Raw genomic sequence first — 16,604 nt, 5'->3', positions numbered from 1 at the left:
GAGGGCAGAGTCCCAGCTTGAGGAACGTTCAGGAGTTCACAGGGCAGATATGAGAGAGTAAGCAGGAATGCCTGAGGACAGGGAACAACTAACACAAGTTAACACAAGCTAATACAAGCTAATACAAGCTAACATAAAATACCACAAGTTAACACAAGCTAATACAAGCTAACATAAAATACCACAAGATAACACAAGCTAGCACGACTTAATGAAAGCTAACAAGCTAACAAGATCGGAAACAGGCCACCAAAAGCCAACAAAAATTTGAACATTCTAACACCAATGTTTCTGGACTGACATCTGCTTGTGACACAGGCCCCCCACCCTCTGTAATGACTGGTAGTACTGGTGATCACAGGACAAAGCAGGGAAGGCCAGCTGAAGTTGTTTGCCAGACCCAGGAATGGACTAATCCTGCGACTTCTCTGCTCTAATATGTATCTGTCAATCCCATAGCTGACTGAGCCCATCTTCCTGCTCTTATCCAAGACCCAAAGACAGCTCAACATGTCCTTTCATCACAAACTCCTTTCTTAAAGCTTGTTATTATGGTTACACGATGTTAACAGTGAATCTACAGTAGTTTCCTGCACACTGTCTGTCTCTGAAGCAGAAAGACTCATTTTCCCAGAGGGCCCTAGTGTTGAGTGACTGGTAAGGGGGTCTCTATCTGCCATGTGTAATAGTACTGAACATTCCTGAACTATGACTCACCGGACACACACACACACGTGCGTGCGTATACACACACGCGCGCACCCACACCAACACATCCTGTTGTCACGGCGGACAGAAACCTAGACCCATTCACACTCTCGTTAAAACATGAAACGTTGTCCTGTTTTTGAATGCACATACTAAACAGAACACACACATACTGTATACAAATATGCTAAGACCCGTCCCCTCCGCTCCCTGGGAGCTGTCTGAGGATGACAGCAGATTAGCAGGTTGAGGATGACATTCTAACCCTGGTGCTAAACTGCCAGACAGGAAGTGTGAAATGCTCTTTTCTTTCTCCCTGGTTCTCCCACCGTCATTCCTCAGCCTGTTCTCACAGAGCTTCTTTACACACAGGGAGACGAGAGAGGGAGCGGGGTGGGATTTACAGAGAGAGGGAAGGATGAACGAATGGAAAAAGACTTGCACGCTAGTTCTAGACATGGGCTACAGTATGGAGTTCCATAATGTGTGACATGTACCCTCACATGCTGTGGGCGCAATGTTGATATGTACAGAGAACAGACAGTTAATTCATAAACAAAATGCAATAAACTAATACTCTCTCTCTCTCTCTCTCTCTCTCTCTCGTACACACAAGGACAAATACACAAACCTACAATACACACTAACACATATGCACACACATTAACACACACGCACACACAAAACCATGACTCAGGTCCTTGTAACTACTAACAGCCTGTTATCAGCCACATTAAAGGTCTCTTTAACAAGATCAAAGACCTGAGCAGGAGAGCAGAGCTGCACTGAAATTTCAACCAAACTCACAGGCAAGCAAGCAGAGTATAAACTAGGTCTAATTAAAACAGTACAACTGCAGACATAGGAATGTGTCTAGTTCTCTCCTATCAGATTTTCAATCTCTCTAACTACACACACACACACACACACACAAACACTTACACAAAGACCCATACACACAAGAACGCAGTCCTGTTGAACCTGCACAGTAGTGCGTATTCAGCAGCACAGCAAGACCTAGGCTAATTATATGTGCACAAGACTGTGTGATGACATGTATTCTGTGTGTGCGTCCGGTCACATCTGATGCATATGTTTCAGTGTGACCTGGCTCCGGCTCAGGGTCGTATTTCTGTCGAGCTAGATGTCCATCCCAGGACAGCTAGCAAGCGCTGCAGAATCAGATAGCCCTCATTTATTCAGGAGCACAGGCTCAGCCAGGCAGTGATGGAGGGATGGAGGGATGAAAGAGAAAGGAGGTGTAGAATGTCACTGTTTGTTTCTCAAGCCTGCTGGGGAAGCTGAAGAATAGAGGGAGGACCATTGAGGTGGAAGGATAGATTGGAGGTCTAAATAGAGAGAGGGATGGAGGGATGTAAATACGTTTGGATGGCAGATTTAGCTTAAGTTGAGCTAAAACAGGAACAGGTCCACAGGGCTGAAAGCTTCAAAGACTCAGAAACACATGAATTCATAATTCAGCATAATTACCAGCACTAGAGGTAAATCAATGTAGTACAGAAGTTGCATGGCACAGACACAGGGATGCAGCAGAACCACTGAGGAGCTGAGAAAAAGCAGGCTGGAGTGAGACAGGCTGGTCAGGGTGAGACAGGCTGGTCAGGGTGAGACAGGCAGGCCAGGGTGAGACAGCCAGGTCATGGTGAGATATACAGCCTCGCCATGCACAACTAGTCAGAGCCACAACACGGCTTTGACTATCAGGAAGAAAGAGAGGAAGGAGAGGAGATCTTACTTTACACAAGTTGTTTGTATTGCCATTAATCAGCTAAAGCCAACAACCTCACACACTCAAACACACATTAGTAACTGAAGTGATCTATCCAGGCCATCTGGCCCACTGTCCAGACCTGGGTCGACAGGGTGACAGAAGGCCCAAGACTGAGCTGTGCCCCCCCCCACCCCCCAAACACACACACATATGCACACACATACACACACTCCTACAAGCAGACAAATAGCATTAGTCACAAACACTGATTCTGCCTCATGGGGAGTGTTAGTGTTGTTCACCAACAGTATAAACTCTGCTCATAAACACGTGTGTGTGTGTGTGTTTAAGCACCCTCTCTCTCTCTAAAGAGACATTAATTACACAGTATAAAGGTCAAGTCAATTCATCGACAGGTGTGAAAGAGGAGGGAGACTGTAATGGAGAGAGGGTGCTGAAAAAGAGAGACAAAGTGTGTCTTTGCGTTGTGTGTGTGGGTGGGTGTGGATGTGTGTGTGTGTGTGTGTGAGAAAGAGAGAGAGAGAGAGAGAGAGAGAGAGAGAGAGAGAGAGAGAGAGAGAGAGAGAGAGAGAGAGAGATGTAAAAATAAAAGGAACATGTTCGAAGCAAAAGAGAGGACGGGAATTGCAGGAAGTAGAACATGATGGAGAGAAACTGATGAAGACTGCTAGCAAAGTTGCAAGACCAATAAAGAGAAATATATTATGTTAAAAGCTGAAGCTTTTAACATAATATTTACTGTGGCATGTTAGTGTAATAAACCAACTCCTTCAAGGTAAACAGGTATACCTTGTTAAAATTGACCTTTTAGTATGAACAATAATCAACTTATATTATGGTGCTATTAGACAGTGGGCAGATTTAGGATTAGAGTCTGTCTTTGAAACATGTGAAACAAAAATGTGTTTGGGGCAAATAAAAGGGGCAGGTGTTTGGGGCAAATCATTGAGGCAGGTATTCCTTGAGGGTTTAGGTTGGTTGAGGGGCAGTTCTATGGGCGTATGTGAAGCCCTCTGTGACATGCTTGCGTGTAAAAAGGGCTATACAAATAAATTTGATTTGATTTGATTTGGGGTAGATAGATGGTGGCAGGTGTTTGGGGAAGATAATAGGGGCCGGTCTTCAGGACGGGTTTTTGGAGCAGGTATTTGCAGTATAGTGAGTGAGAGGTGTTTAGTGACTCTACTTATACGACAGTGACACTACTGAGCAGTATAGATTTAAGCTGTCTCTGGGTATCGATCACTCTGAGATTTGCTAAGACTATGTTTCAGCTTCTGTCAGACAGATGAAGAGAAAGAGAGAGAGAGAGAGAGAGAGAGAGAGAGAGAGAGAGAGAGAGAGAGAGAGAGAGAGAGAGAGAGAGAAAGAGAGAGAACCTCTTGGTTTGGATATTTCCAACGATCAGAGTTGTGACTTGGACAGGGGTCCAGGCCTATTAACAAGGCATCATGGGTAAGGATTTGCTGGTGTTGAGGCGGGGGTAATTGGGCGTTAAAGCCCAGTAAATCTGTCAGCTAATGGGCTGCGGGGTGGAGCGGGGGGGGCGAGGGGGCCACAGCATCAGACGATATGACAGACTTTTCTAGGGGGACAGATTTGACTGTCGCGCCTGCTGCCAAAAACAGAGGAAGAGAAATGGGCAATTCCACAAACAATTCCAGCCCCTAAACCTTTCTGAGCACTGGAGCAGAGTGGAGAGGAAAGGTTCAACAGGCAGAGGACTGGGCCATTACCTACGCCTACACAATTATAGAATCAAAAAGTTCCAAATAGGGCTTTGCACCTCCTTCATAACATTAGAAAATTGTCATTTTCATCATCTTAGATATCTATCTCTCTTTCCTGAAATCTCCCCTAGTCTGACTCTCTTTTCCACTCACACACAACAAGGAAGCAGAGCACCCATAAAAGACATCATACCAGCATTTATGGGCTCATATAATATCAGTATTTTTTGGCGATGTTAAGACACCACATACTATCAGACCAAGGCCAGTGGTAGCACTGGCTTCTGGTAGGAGAATTATCTCTTCAAATCAACCAGAAAACTGATACAGTATTTTAAACTTGGGTTTATTGTTCACTTTACAAGACTGGCATGTACAATACGCTCCTCAATCAGACACATGCAGACATTACACCCACACAAATATACACACACACTTCTTACACAGACCACAGCCACCAGTAGTAGCTGTGATGGCTACATCTGGCTAACTGCTTACAGAGGGCCAGGGAGAGACCGTTGACGTCACCCAGCGGTCCAGCCCTAGCAGGAAGGTCACATGCTGACTTACGGCCACTTCCTGTGGATAGCATTGACACGCATTCACACACAGATACTCTTTCCTGTGTTCTTATACAACAAAGTTCAGAGTCTATTTTCCTCAGACCAGAAAATAAGTTACTCTGACAAGCTCACATGTAAACGCAGCACACACACAGAGAAACTAAAGATTTTTGCATCGACAAACACTCCAGATCGGCCGATAATGAAACTCCATTGACAGATGACCTACTAGACCAAAGGCATTCCTCTCCTTAACCAAACACACACTAACTCCCAAGTGTAGTTAAAAAAAGCTTAAATAAACTAAACTAAACAACACTGCATTCACATCCATTTAGTACATTTTAGACCCAGCTGAATGAAATGAGTACTGAATGCTGCTGCACCAAGGTCTCAATCTGCAACACTGCTAACTCCATGTGATAAAGCCCCTGGCATGGATAGTCAGTCCGTGTCATCAGGTTGGTGTGTGTGTGTGTGTTTGTGTGTGTGTGTGTGCGCCCGAGGCCATAGCCACAGCAGTCAGGGTCAACCAGTGTGCAGCTCCTTGCTTGGCCCTGTGACCCCTGCTGTAACAGCCAAGCCTGGAGATGCCAGAACATTCCTCATCTGAATAAACCAACAGATATGTCTCTCTTCTCCTATTGTTTCATATTCTATACTGTACATTTCTCCTCTCCTTTTCTTCTTTCCCTCTTTTTCACTCCTGTCCCCTCCCCTCTGCTCTTCTCCTCACCCTCCTCCTCCCCTCCCCTCTTTTGTCCCATCCCCTCCTCTCTCCTCTGCTCCTCTCCTCACCCTCCTCCTTCCCTCCTTTCTCCTGTTCCTTCTCCTTCCTTCCTTCCTCTTCCTCTCCTGTGAGAGAGAGAGAGAGAGAGAGAGAGAGAGAGAGAGAGAGAGAGTTTCTGAAACTCTAACCCTACTAAAACAGATTGTTACATTGCAATAGTGTGTTACTGTCACAGATATGATATCACCTATGAATTCAAATGATGACTAACATTAGCCTTGGTCAGAATTTAGAAGGAGCTGATTGACAACAGAGATCAGGAACAAGTTGGTAAAAAAGAGGCCAGACTGGGCTGACTCTTCCTTTCTAGTGGTATCTGACAGTCAAAGATGGACAGAGCCCTGGTTGAAAGAGGGAGAAAGAAAGAAAGAAAGAAAGAAAGAAAGAAAGAAAGAAAGAAAGAAAGAAAGAAAGAAAGAAAGAAAGAAAGAAAGAAAGAGGATGGAGGAAGAGAAAAAGGGAGAACACGATGGAGAAAAGAGAAAAAAGAGAGGGGGTTTGAAAGAAGAGCAAACAGAGAGTCTTGACAGGGTTAATGGTTGGGTGTGGGAGAATGGAATGTGTTTAGCCAGAATGACTGTAGGTACACTGTCAATGTGGCATGTAGGCTATGTGCCATTTCTTCTTGATTGCACCAAAATAAACAGACAGTATTTATCCTCGAAAATTCACTAAGAGGGTGGTATGTCTATGGCCAACCATGGTACCATTCAACTACTAACAGTATACAATGTACTATATTTGAGCTCAGCGTAGCAGTCGAGAGGGTGGAGAGAAAAAGAGGATGTTGATATTCCACACAGGAAAAAAGACAAAGGGGAGTTCTAGTCCAAGCCAAAGATTCAGGCTACATATAGCTAACCACACACAGACACACACACACACACACACACACACACACACACTGTCTGCACGCGCTCACAAGCAGATGGGTCTCTTCCCCTTCCGAAAAGTCTGCGTTGCCATGACAACAATACTCAGGACTCATTCGCCAATCCATGTGTGTGTGGGTGTGAGTGTGTATGCCATGTGTGTAAGAAAAAGAGATACAGAGATGTCCCCAGCAGAGATATTAATAATGCCAGCATGTCTGTGTGATTGTCCTGCTGACCACTGTATCGGCTGGGTAGCCCTGTGCCAGATCCAGCACCTCTTCAAGATGGAAGAGGGGTTTGACCCAGATGTGGGTCAGATTGTAGGAGGGTGAATCATCAGGACAGGAGAAGGAGACTATTCTACATTAATACAGAAATCTTTGACTGGAGTAGTGAATATCTATTCCACAGGTACACGTTCTGAGTCAGTGTAGTCAGGATATCAGTGGACCATTGTATATTTCCCCCCACAGCATGGTGAGAAGGAGACAGGAGGAGAGAGGGAGAAGACAAAGAGAAGAGAGGGAGGCAGGAGGAGAGAGGGAGAAGACAGAGAGAAGAGAGGGAGGCAGGAGGAGAGAGGGAGAAGACAGAGAGAAGAGAGGGAGGCAGGAGGAGAGAGGGAGAAGACAGAGAGAAGAGAGGGAGACAGGAGGAGAGAGGGAGAAGATAGAGAGAAGAGAGGGAGGCAGGAGGACAGAAGCACACAAGAAGAGATGACAGAGAAGGAGGTGAGTGAAGAAGACACAAGGTGGAAGTGATGACATCAGGGAGGCTTCAGTTTCCAGATGTGAGATTTCAGAACTTTGATCATTCCAGAACAGGCTGCCCATTCTGGAAGAATAGCAGATCCAGTAGGTCTACACTGCACACAGGCACCTTGATGATGAATAGTGATCCAGTAGGTCTACACTGCACACAGGCTCCTTGACGATGAATAGTGATCCAGTAGGTCTACACTAAACACAGGCACCTTGACGAATGGCAGACTACTTCTTTTAATATGGATGTTTGTTAAAAAAAGAAAAGAAAAAAAAGACAAATTGATTGTCTCTTGGAAGATGATGCTTTAGCCAATTTGGGGACATGGGCTAAACCTCTGAGCCAAAAGCCACACATTTGCTGTGATGATGTGCAGTGAAAGCAGCAAGGACGCCACTCGGTCCAAAGCCACCATGTTAAACCCTAGGACACGCTTCCATCTTGTTTTAGAAGGGCTTCGTGTATAAGGGCTCAGACGATGTTATGAGGTCATTCACGATAACCCAAATCACATTGTCACATCCAACTTGCTCACTGAAAAGGAAGACACTCTCTCTCTAGTTATTCCAGAAACCCGATCAGTGGTTCTGATTGGATGAGATCCCTCCCAAGGTCTTAAAGCACACCATCTGTTTTCCTGTAGACATGGGTGTCTGTATGTCTGTGTCTCCACCCAGCTGTAAACCCACCCAGTTCTCCTCCCAAAACATTGATAACAGGGCCGGACGTGAGTGTATAACCCTGCCAACACCTATACACTTATAGACAGCAGTGTTATCACACAATCATGTGATGGTAAACAGGGGTACTTTAAGCAAAAGGGCTTCCACCACAGTAGGGTATGCTAAGTTGTAGCCTTTGCTAGACAACAAATGTAGCATATTAAATAGTAGCCTACCCCTAATCCTAAAGAATCAAACGCCCGTGTTATTACCAAGGAATAACCATTTTACTGGGACGTTGCAAATCGTCTTTGAAGTCGACGTGTGTCTCCCCAAAAACTGAACAAACAAACCCGTGTTACTCTATCACCAATATACAAAATCAATCACTGCAACATAACGGTCTGCTGTCTGGGCAGTGGCAACATTTGGTTTAATGATGTTGCTCTACTTCAGCTTTCAACTCCATTCATTCTACATAGACTTACGCCACCACACCAGAGCACGCTAGAAATGTGAATAAGCATGCTGAATCATTGTTGTACATGCATAAGAAACATTTGTTTGAGTTAGTTTAAATATAACTCTAAACTTTTACTAAAACACCCCCTATAGGTTGTTTGGTCAATGAACAGAGTTCTATTGTATCAACTTTGGATGTATCGCAAGCGCCTTAAACACCATGTTTAGCAACAATGTGCCCACATTGCCAAGTTTGTCCAACAAGTACCGTAGGAATTGTTCCCCAGTCTGCATTAGACTACACAACTACACAGACCGATTATTTGTCAACTTTCAGCTCATGAGCACTCAAGGACGTTCAGGGAACAGACGGGATTTTCCTGCATGGAATTCTGCCGTGTTGTCTGTCATTTGACACCCTTGCCATCAAGCTGATTTCAAGTGAAACTAGCTGTCCGCTGCAGAGTACAATAGTATAAAGATCATTACGCACACGCACCTTGAAAATTGTGAGATTCCTGTCTTTTTATAAGGTCTCTGAAATCCGACTCGCTAGTATTCCTGTCTCAGACACAGTCGTCCCGTTTTGCTTTCTGGAGGAATTTTTGCCTGGGATTCGGAGGCATTGCTCGTGGAACAGAAGACTTGGAGTGAAAAGGGGCGGGACTCCTGTGTGAACAGAAGGCGGCGCTTCAGAGCATCCATCAACTGACAGCAGAAGTTGCTGAAAACGCTAATCAATAAATGTCCTCCTCACCTCCGACACTTAATTTTACATACATTACAAAGACAAAATCACGAAACGCACTTAATCGTTGTGATGCAGCTCATATCTTGTTTGCATCAGTGATAGGCATACTAATGTTGGACTGCCTTCCTTCTCATCTTATATTGTTAACCTGAACAGTCAGTGGTCGAGATACAATCAGCATTAACATAATGTAGCCTAGCTAAAAATATGTGAAAAGGCGAAATTTAAGGTAATAAGGACGGCGACAATGTTGTCAAAAAGTAATGCATGTCCAAGGTCAGACACACATTTCACACGATTCTTACATTCATTCGAATTCTTCTCAACATTGTCTTCCAATTGGAAAGTGTTATGAATAGTCGTATGAATAGTAGATGAGTGGGATTTTTTATATTTTCACAAGTATCTGTGCCAAATATACTTGCTTTATTTGAAACGTTTAGAATATGCCTCAAGTTCAGTGTTAAGTTGTTTTACCTCCTCTCCAGTCTCACATCTTAAATGAAAGGCACTGTTGTCTCAAACTAACACTCAGCATGGGGTGCCTGATACATAAAGAACTGCTAGATAGATTGATAGATGACAGGCATGGATGACTCTGTACACAACCACACACACACATACCCACACACACACTCTATCCACTCACAAGAGAACAGAGTGCCGGCTGCCTGCCAAAGTAACTCTGTCTTTCCTCATCTCTGGGAGCCTGTCCATCACTGCGGTCTTCTGTGAGTCAGCTACTAAGGTGTGTGTGTGTGTGAGAGAGACAGAGAGAGAGAGAGAGAGAGAGGGGGGGGGGAGAGATAGAGAGAGAATGGGGTGTGGGAGGTGCTGAGCAGTAAGTGAAACCAGAGGAATAGTCCATGCTGGACCACGACAGATATATTGTTTTGTATTTAAAGGCACAGTTCACTGCTTTCATCCTCAGACAAATCCTCAGGCAACCAGGAACTGACCAGTGATGTCTTGTCAGTGGAAAATTGGTTTATTGAACTATTACAGTAAGTTGTTTATCTGTCTCAACTACAAAAATGTGTTAATTTGTACTGGGATTTGTGAAACGTGTAGAAGGTGAGAAAAAAACCAAAAAACAGATATGATTATAGCAAGGTCAAAAACGCTATTAAACCATTTATTCAGAACAGTCAGAGGGGAGCAAATCTTGATGCAATAGAAAAACAACTACGTTTACGGAAGAAAAAACACCAGAAAATATCATCAAGAGTAAATCAATACAAGGTCCCACATCTCTCCATGAAAACCCATGTTCACAATTTAATGCAAAACCAATCGATTGCATATTTAAACTGCAGAAAGTGAAATGGCACAGTTCATTTCCTAGCCAGAGCTACAGAGTCTCTGAAGTAGCTACAGGTACTCATGCAACAGATGAAACCAAACTGAGTTTTCTGCACCTACACAGGACCAACACAGACAGATAGACAAACTTTCAGTTTGAAAGTTAACAATTCCAGGCCATTTGATGTTCATAAAAAAGTATCTTGTTTTATTGACATTTGTTGTTTGAATATAGCTATATTTGAACATTCAAGCTTGTTCCAGCTCCACCAGTACCCCGTCACAGTCTTTAGGGTGCAGGAACATGACTGGTTTCCCGTGAGCTCCTATCCTTGGTTCTGCTGAGAGAGTCCTGATCTTCTGGGCCTTCAGGTGCACAATGGCAGCATTTATGTCATCCACCTAGAACACAAGACAAAGAAAATGAATCATAATGCATCATTTGCCAGAACTATACTCATAAATCACTCATTGTATCACGTGCCACTTCATTAATTTACTTTTAAAGTGGAGTGAGCAACAAATTATTGAGTCATTTATTTCTGGACATTAATGGTTTATTAGTATACGATCAATAAAAAATAGTGAAAGTCGGGATGAAGGGAACATATAGCCTATCACCTCTATGCAAATGTGATGCATTCCTCCAGCTTTGTTCTTCTGAAGGAAGCCAGCAATGGGACTCTTCTCTCCTAGAGGGTGCAGCAGCTCCAGCTTGGTGTTCCCCAACTCCACAAACACGGTGTAGACGCCATGCTCAGGCAGGGGCACCTTGTCACTGACCCGAGCCCCAAGTACATCCCTGTACAGAGCAGTGGCTTTCTCCATGTCAGGAACAGCAATGGCTATGTGGTTCAATCTGCCTAGCTTCCATACTGACCCTGGGACTCCTTGGCAGAGTGGAGTGGTTGTTGAGTGGGTTCTCAGCAAAGGCAACGTGTGACGGGCACACTTTGAAAGACCTGTAACTGAAGATACACTGATTAATTTATTACAGATCATTTTTAGATATATATAATGATTATTATCACAGTTCTCAGAGCAGGCTATGACAGGCTTTGTTTGAGAATGGAGGGATTATGTTTGCTTGATAACATGGTTTAGTAACAACAGCCGCTAGTGGACGCTGTTGGCAGCTTTGGAGACCTTAGAGACGACTGTTATTATGGGCTCTTCGGGTTACTCAATTCAACTTAACTTGAATCAAGTTGAGCATATCTGCCAAGGATGCCAGTCAAATAAAGAGAACATTATAAAGCAAGAGGAACAACCGATGAGATAAGAGGTTGCAAACAAAGGTATTTGTGTAAATAGAGGTATTTGTGTGGCACTTCGAGGATGGCTCCTGTCAAAATAGCAGGAGAACGTCTGGTATTGTCACCTTAGGTACTTAACAAACGTTTATACTCGCCCGTTACATTGGCATAAGTATGGTTTCCAAAGAAAATATGTACAGATTACAGCTTAGAAGACAGAAGTGGATCTCTTACTTGCAACCTTCAACACGGACGCAGCCATATTTTCGAAGAAATGTGTGACGCGACCCGGAACTATATAGCAATGAAAAGTGTTTCCGGTGGGACATATTTACACCATACACATAGGTCTCCATGTGAGACAAAATGATGGCTAACGGGGATGTCGGCAACACGTTGCATGGGTGTACACAAATCTTAAGTATCAACACTGTCCATCCAGAACAATTTCTAAGGTAAGGTTGACATGTCGTAGGTTAGCTTCATGGCTACAGCGATGAGCAAGACTTGTGTGCATACTCGGGTATTTGGTGCTGGTAGCTTAGCTTGCTAATGCTCGCGAACGTTAGCTTACAGCCAGCAGACATTTTTGGTACTCAAAAGATCACTCGCCTTCTACCTTGTATGTCTACCATACTTGCGGCTTTAATGTGTGTGCTCTTGTCTCAACAGTGTTCAGGATGCTGCCGCAGCTGAGTTCACCTCTCTTACTAAGGCCCTGTATGACCTGCAGAAGAGTCAGGAGTCTGCGGACTGCCGAGGCAGCCCGCTGGACCAGCTCGTGGTGGAGAACTTCGACGAAGAACAGATATGGCAAGAGCTCGAACTTCAGAACTCTGCTGTGCTGAAGCACTTAGAGACTGCAGTCCAACAGGCTGTCTCTGATGACAGGCTGAGTATCGTAGAGGAAGAGGAGGGTGATGACGTGGAGGAAGATGCAGGAAGTTCCAAAGCACTGTTGGCTGACAATGCAGAGAATGTTACAGACGACGACTCAGATGTAAATTTTGACGTAGACACCTTGGAAAAAAAGGTTAAACAAAAGAAACAGCCTGCAAAAAAAGCATCCAAACAGTTGGGTGTTCCGTCTGAGGTGGACGACAGGTTTTTCAAGTTGTCAGAGATGGAGTCCTTCCTGGATGATATGGACAAGCGGGAGGGTAATGAGGGTGTGGGGGAAGAGGACGTTGATTACTTCCAGGACCTACCCTCTGGGGACGACGACGAGGAGGACCTGAACTTTGAAAACTTGGCCCCCAAGAAACACAACAAAAAGAGCATGGTATGTGTTCTTGTTGAGATTCAAATGTTATATTTTATGTTTTCATTTGAGTTGATATAAATCTGCTTCTAAAAAATATATGATATAAATTTTAGTGGGTCTTTTTAAATGCTTACTGTTATATTTGATTGCAGGTCAAAAGCTCCAGGAATCTGAAGTACAAGGATTTCTTTGACACGGTGGATGGTGCACCAGCCAAGACAGATGACATGTCAGAAGACGAGGACAGCATGGACGGCATGCCGGAGGGAGAGGAAGAAGAAGAGGATGATGACGATGATGATGATGAGGAGGAGGACGATGAGGACGAGTAAGGGCTCAGATTTTGTGGTAGTAAAATACAAGTGGCTAGATATCCTTTTCTTGTCCCTCCATATTTCCTCCGACATTGTCAGGTTTTGACCATCTAACATGTGGCTGTGCTTTTATAGGGACTTCGTAGAGGACGGGGAGGATGAAGAAGGGCGGCAGGCGAAGGAGGCGCTGAAGAAAGTGTCCTTCGATCTCCCAGAGGATGAGGAGGAGAGTGAGGGAGAGGACATGGAAGACATATTTGGAGGAAAGGCTCAAAAAGCAGAGAATCCGGAGCCCAAGTCATCCTTTGAGAAGAGACAAGAGAAGGTCGGTACAAGACATTGTTCCTGACAACCTACTCTTCTGTATCAAGATGGAGAGTCAGTAGTTTAATCCAATTGTCATTATCAAGTGTAACACCCCATCCTTCTCCCAGATGAGTGATAGGATTGATGAGCTGGAGAAGGCGGCTCTGGGAGACAAGCCCTGGCAGCTCACAGGAGAGGTATCGGCCCAGACCCGCCCAGAGAACAGCATGCTGGAGGAGAACGTGGAGTTCGACCAGGCCTCCAGGAGGGGTAGGGGGAGAAAATCCACAGTGTTCAACTGGTTCTTTGTATATATCAATTCAAGCCTAGGAGAGCCAAACAAATGAACTAGTGTGTGTAGATTTCTTCATATAAAGTTGACATTTTTGGCGTAGGTGTGCCTCACCTGTATCTGGGTTGGTTTATTTGTAAAAAAGAAACCTCAGGTGGCTGAGAGGTTAGGGAATTGGGCTAGTAATCAGAAGGTTGCTGGTTCAAATTCTGGCCATGCAAATGACGTAGTGTCCTTGGGCAAGGGGAATGTCCCTGTACTTGACTGTAAGTTGCTCTGGATAAAATTGTCCGCTAAATGACTAAATGTAAATAAGTGTCATCCATGTCCATCATGTTGGGTACCTGCTTGTTTCTTCATGTTGGGTACCTGCTTGTTTCTTCATGTTGGGTACCTGCTTGTTTCTTCATTTTGGGTACCTGCTTGTTTCTTCATGTTGGGTACCTGCTTGTTTCTTCATGTTGGGTACCTGCTTGTTTCTCTTTCAGCTCCCGCTGTCACAGAGGAGACCACACTACAGCTAGAAGACATCATTAAACAGAGAATCAAAGACAAGGCTAGTACAGACTCTTGACAATATGTTAACACATTGTTACTGTTATTATTGACACCCCGTCTAGAACTGAGAATTCACAAACTTCAAGACCAGAGTCTACTGAGAATCGAACCATGTGTTGTGATGCACAGTATCACCCTGTACCTGGTCCTCTGGTTTCCCTGTGGCTTCTCTCTAACGTCTGACGTCTGTCTCAGGTGTGGGATGACGTGGTTCGGAAGGAGAAGCCCAAGGAGGAGGTGTTTGAGTACAAGAAGAGACTGACTCTGGACCATGAGAAGAGCAAGCTGAGTCTGGCCCAGGTTTACGAGCAAGAGTACCTCAAGAAGACACAGGTGAGTCCAGTCGTGTCCAACAATGCAGTTATAATTAACGTGTTTGTCTTTTTGCCCCGACTATTCAAAGTTAATGATGATGACACTTTGCCATCAACCTTTTTCACCCCCCCCACCCCCACACTGAATTAGAAGCTTTACATTAACACTCCCCGTTACAGCAACACACACATGTCCCTATACCAGTGGTTCCCAACCCTGTTCCTCAGGGCACCCCTGGTCTGCCTGTTTTAGATGTTTCCCTGCTCCAACACACCTGATTCAGATGAATGGGTCGTTATCCAGCCGGCAGAAGCCTGTTCATGACCATTTATTTGAATCAGGTGTGGTCCTGAGAACCAGGGTTGAAGACCACTGCCCTATACCATGTTGTGGTTGGTGTTCCATCTCTGACATTGTTAGTTTCCTGTCCACAGACCAAGACAGAGGAGGAGGAGAACCCGGCCCATGTAGAGATCCAGAAACTGATGGACAGTCTGTTCCTGAAGCTGGACGCTCTCTCCAACTTCCACTTCACACCCAAGCCTGTGAGTTTTGAAAGGATCAATTGTGGTTTTGATTCACAAGGGATATGTAAATATCCAGTTGGATTAAATATTTGAATGGAAGGGCCTGTATAGATGGTGCACTGATTATTAGTGACTATAACTATTCTAAAGGTGTGATGAAAGTCAGGGTTATGAGATACTTAGCTGAGTGTCTAATATTGGGTGGAATTTTCTCCTCAAAGTGCTACATTACCTTGTATAGAATGGTGGTACTAATGTGTGTGTGTGTGTGTCCTTCAGCCTGTACCAGAGGTGAAGGTGGTGTCTAACATGCCATCCATCACTATGGAGGAGGTGGCTCCTGTCAGTGCCAGCGATGGCACCCTGTTGGCCCCTGAGGAAGTCAAGGTGGGTCACCATGAGCTCAAAATGATCCATGAAGAGATTAAACCTGTGTGTGTGTGTGTGTGTGTGTGTGTGTGTGGTGTTTAGTTGTATCACGTGTTGTATCAATGTTGTCCCTCTTCCTCAGGAGAAGAACAAGGCAGGAGACATGCTGGGAGACTCTGAAAAGACCTCCACAGACAAGAAACGAGAGAGACGCAAGAAGAAGGTGGTGAAGCGTCTGAAGATCAAGGACAAGGAGAGGAGACAGAAGCTGAAGGAGGCCAGCCAGTCTGGGGAGAACAGGAAGATCTCCAAGGCAGAGGTGGCTGAAAACCTGAAGAAACTCACCAAAGGTGGCAAAGCAACATTGCTGAAGGTGAGTGTTAATTTACAATGCATTTGTACAAATGGGTAATTTATAGAATAAAGGCTGATACATTTGGAGTAGTATTTGTAGTATACATACTGTTTGATGTTAATGTGTGCGCGTGTGCGTGCGTGTGTGTACAGGACGAGGGGAAGGACAAAGCCCTCCGGTCCTCCCAGGCCTTCTTCTCCCAGTTGCAGGACCAGGTGAAGAGCCAGATCAAAGGAGCCAAGGACCAGGCATCCAAGAAGAAGAAGCACAAGGAACTCTCAGCTTCTAAACTCAAACTGTAAACTCAAGCTGTTAAATAAAATCCATGTTTTCTTATACCGTCAATATTTCTTTGTACAGATTTTTTTAAAGAGAAAAGGCTGCAATATATTAAAAAACATTTCTGAATAATGTAATTGTCATTCAATAAATCAGATGTCTCGATTTTTGGTCTGTCATAAATGTATTATATCCTTTGTTTTTTAAATAAGTCTGATACTGATGTTGACTGTTAGATGCAATATGACGTTTTACCACTTGATGTCCTCGTTTACTTTCATATAAGTCGAGGCTTCCATCAAGGGGTTGTCGATGGAATGTGGCAAGCGGTCAATTAAATGAATATAACATAGACCTACGTGTGTTTAAGTAAATTAAGATTGTTTAATTATAGTGAAAGGGACACGAAAA

General features: G+C 44.3%; 3 protein-coding genes across 5 annotated transcripts in view; 1 reads left to right on the top strand and 2 right to left on the bottom strand.

The window, feature by feature from the left end:
* The window catches only part of ccdc102a (coiled-coil domain containing 102A), a 32,507-nt gene extending 23,567 nt beyond the window's left edge, over window positions 1-8,940 (bottom strand). Inside the window, exon 1 of the mRNA XM_084681512.1 lies at window positions 8,805-8,940. The gene's annotated coding sequence lies outside the window, so the exon portion shown is untranslated. The remainder of the gene's footprint in view (window positions 1-8,804) is intronic.
* A 1,598-nt stretch (window positions 8,941-10,538) lies between these two features.
* mcee (methylmalonyl CoA epimerase) lies at window positions 10,539-14,247 on the bottom strand. 3 transcript variants are annotated; one of them, XM_084681785.1, is made up of 4 exons: window positions 11,849-11,911; window positions 11,239-11,326; window positions 10,980-11,160; window positions 10,539-10,760 (listed from the first exon to the last, which is right to left on the bottom strand). In XM_084681785.1, exons 1-4 carry the CDS (start codon window positions 11,874-11,876, stop codon window positions 10,608-10,610), a joined length of 450 nt encoding a protein of 149 aa, XP_084537911.1. In that variant the 5' UTR covers window positions 11,877-11,911; the 3' UTR covers window positions 10,539-10,607. The 3 variants fall into 3 exon arrangements, with proteins under 3 accessions (XP_084537911.1, XP_084537910.1, XP_084537909.1); XM_084681784.1 differs by lacking the exon at window positions 11,849-11,911 and adding an exon at window positions 14,135-14,247 and having other exon boundaries at window positions 10,980-11,326; XM_084681783.1 differs by having other exon boundaries at window positions 10,980-11,326; window positions 11,849-11,915.
* On the top strand, window positions 11,913-16,259 carry mphosph10 (M-phase phosphoprotein 10 (U3 small nucleolar ribonucleoprotein)). Its single transcript, XM_084681782.1, has 11 exons — window positions 11,913-12,069; window positions 12,287-12,896; window positions 13,031-13,206; window positions 13,328-13,517; window positions 13,627-13,768; window positions 14,279-14,346; window positions 14,544-14,681; window positions 15,098-15,208; window positions 15,470-15,577; window positions 15,702-15,932; window positions 16,067-16,259. Exons 1-11 carry the CDS (start codon window positions 11,981-11,983, stop codon window positions 16,214-16,216), a joined length of 2,013 nt encoding a protein of 670 aa, XP_084537908.1. The 5' UTR covers window positions 11,913-11,980; the 3' UTR covers window positions 16,217-16,259.
* Window positions 16,260-16,604: the final 345 nt, after the last annotated feature.

The sequence above is a fragment of the Hypomesus nipponensis genome, chromosome 19, assembly GCF_054491055.1.
Source record: "Hypomesus nipponensis isolate SF chromosome 19, ASM5449105v1, whole genome shotgun sequence".
Lineage (NCBI taxonomy): Eukaryota > Metazoa > Chordata > Actinopteri > Osmeriformes > Osmeridae > Hypomesus > Hypomesus nipponensis.
This window is presented reverse-complemented; position numbering and strand designations above follow the sequence as displayed.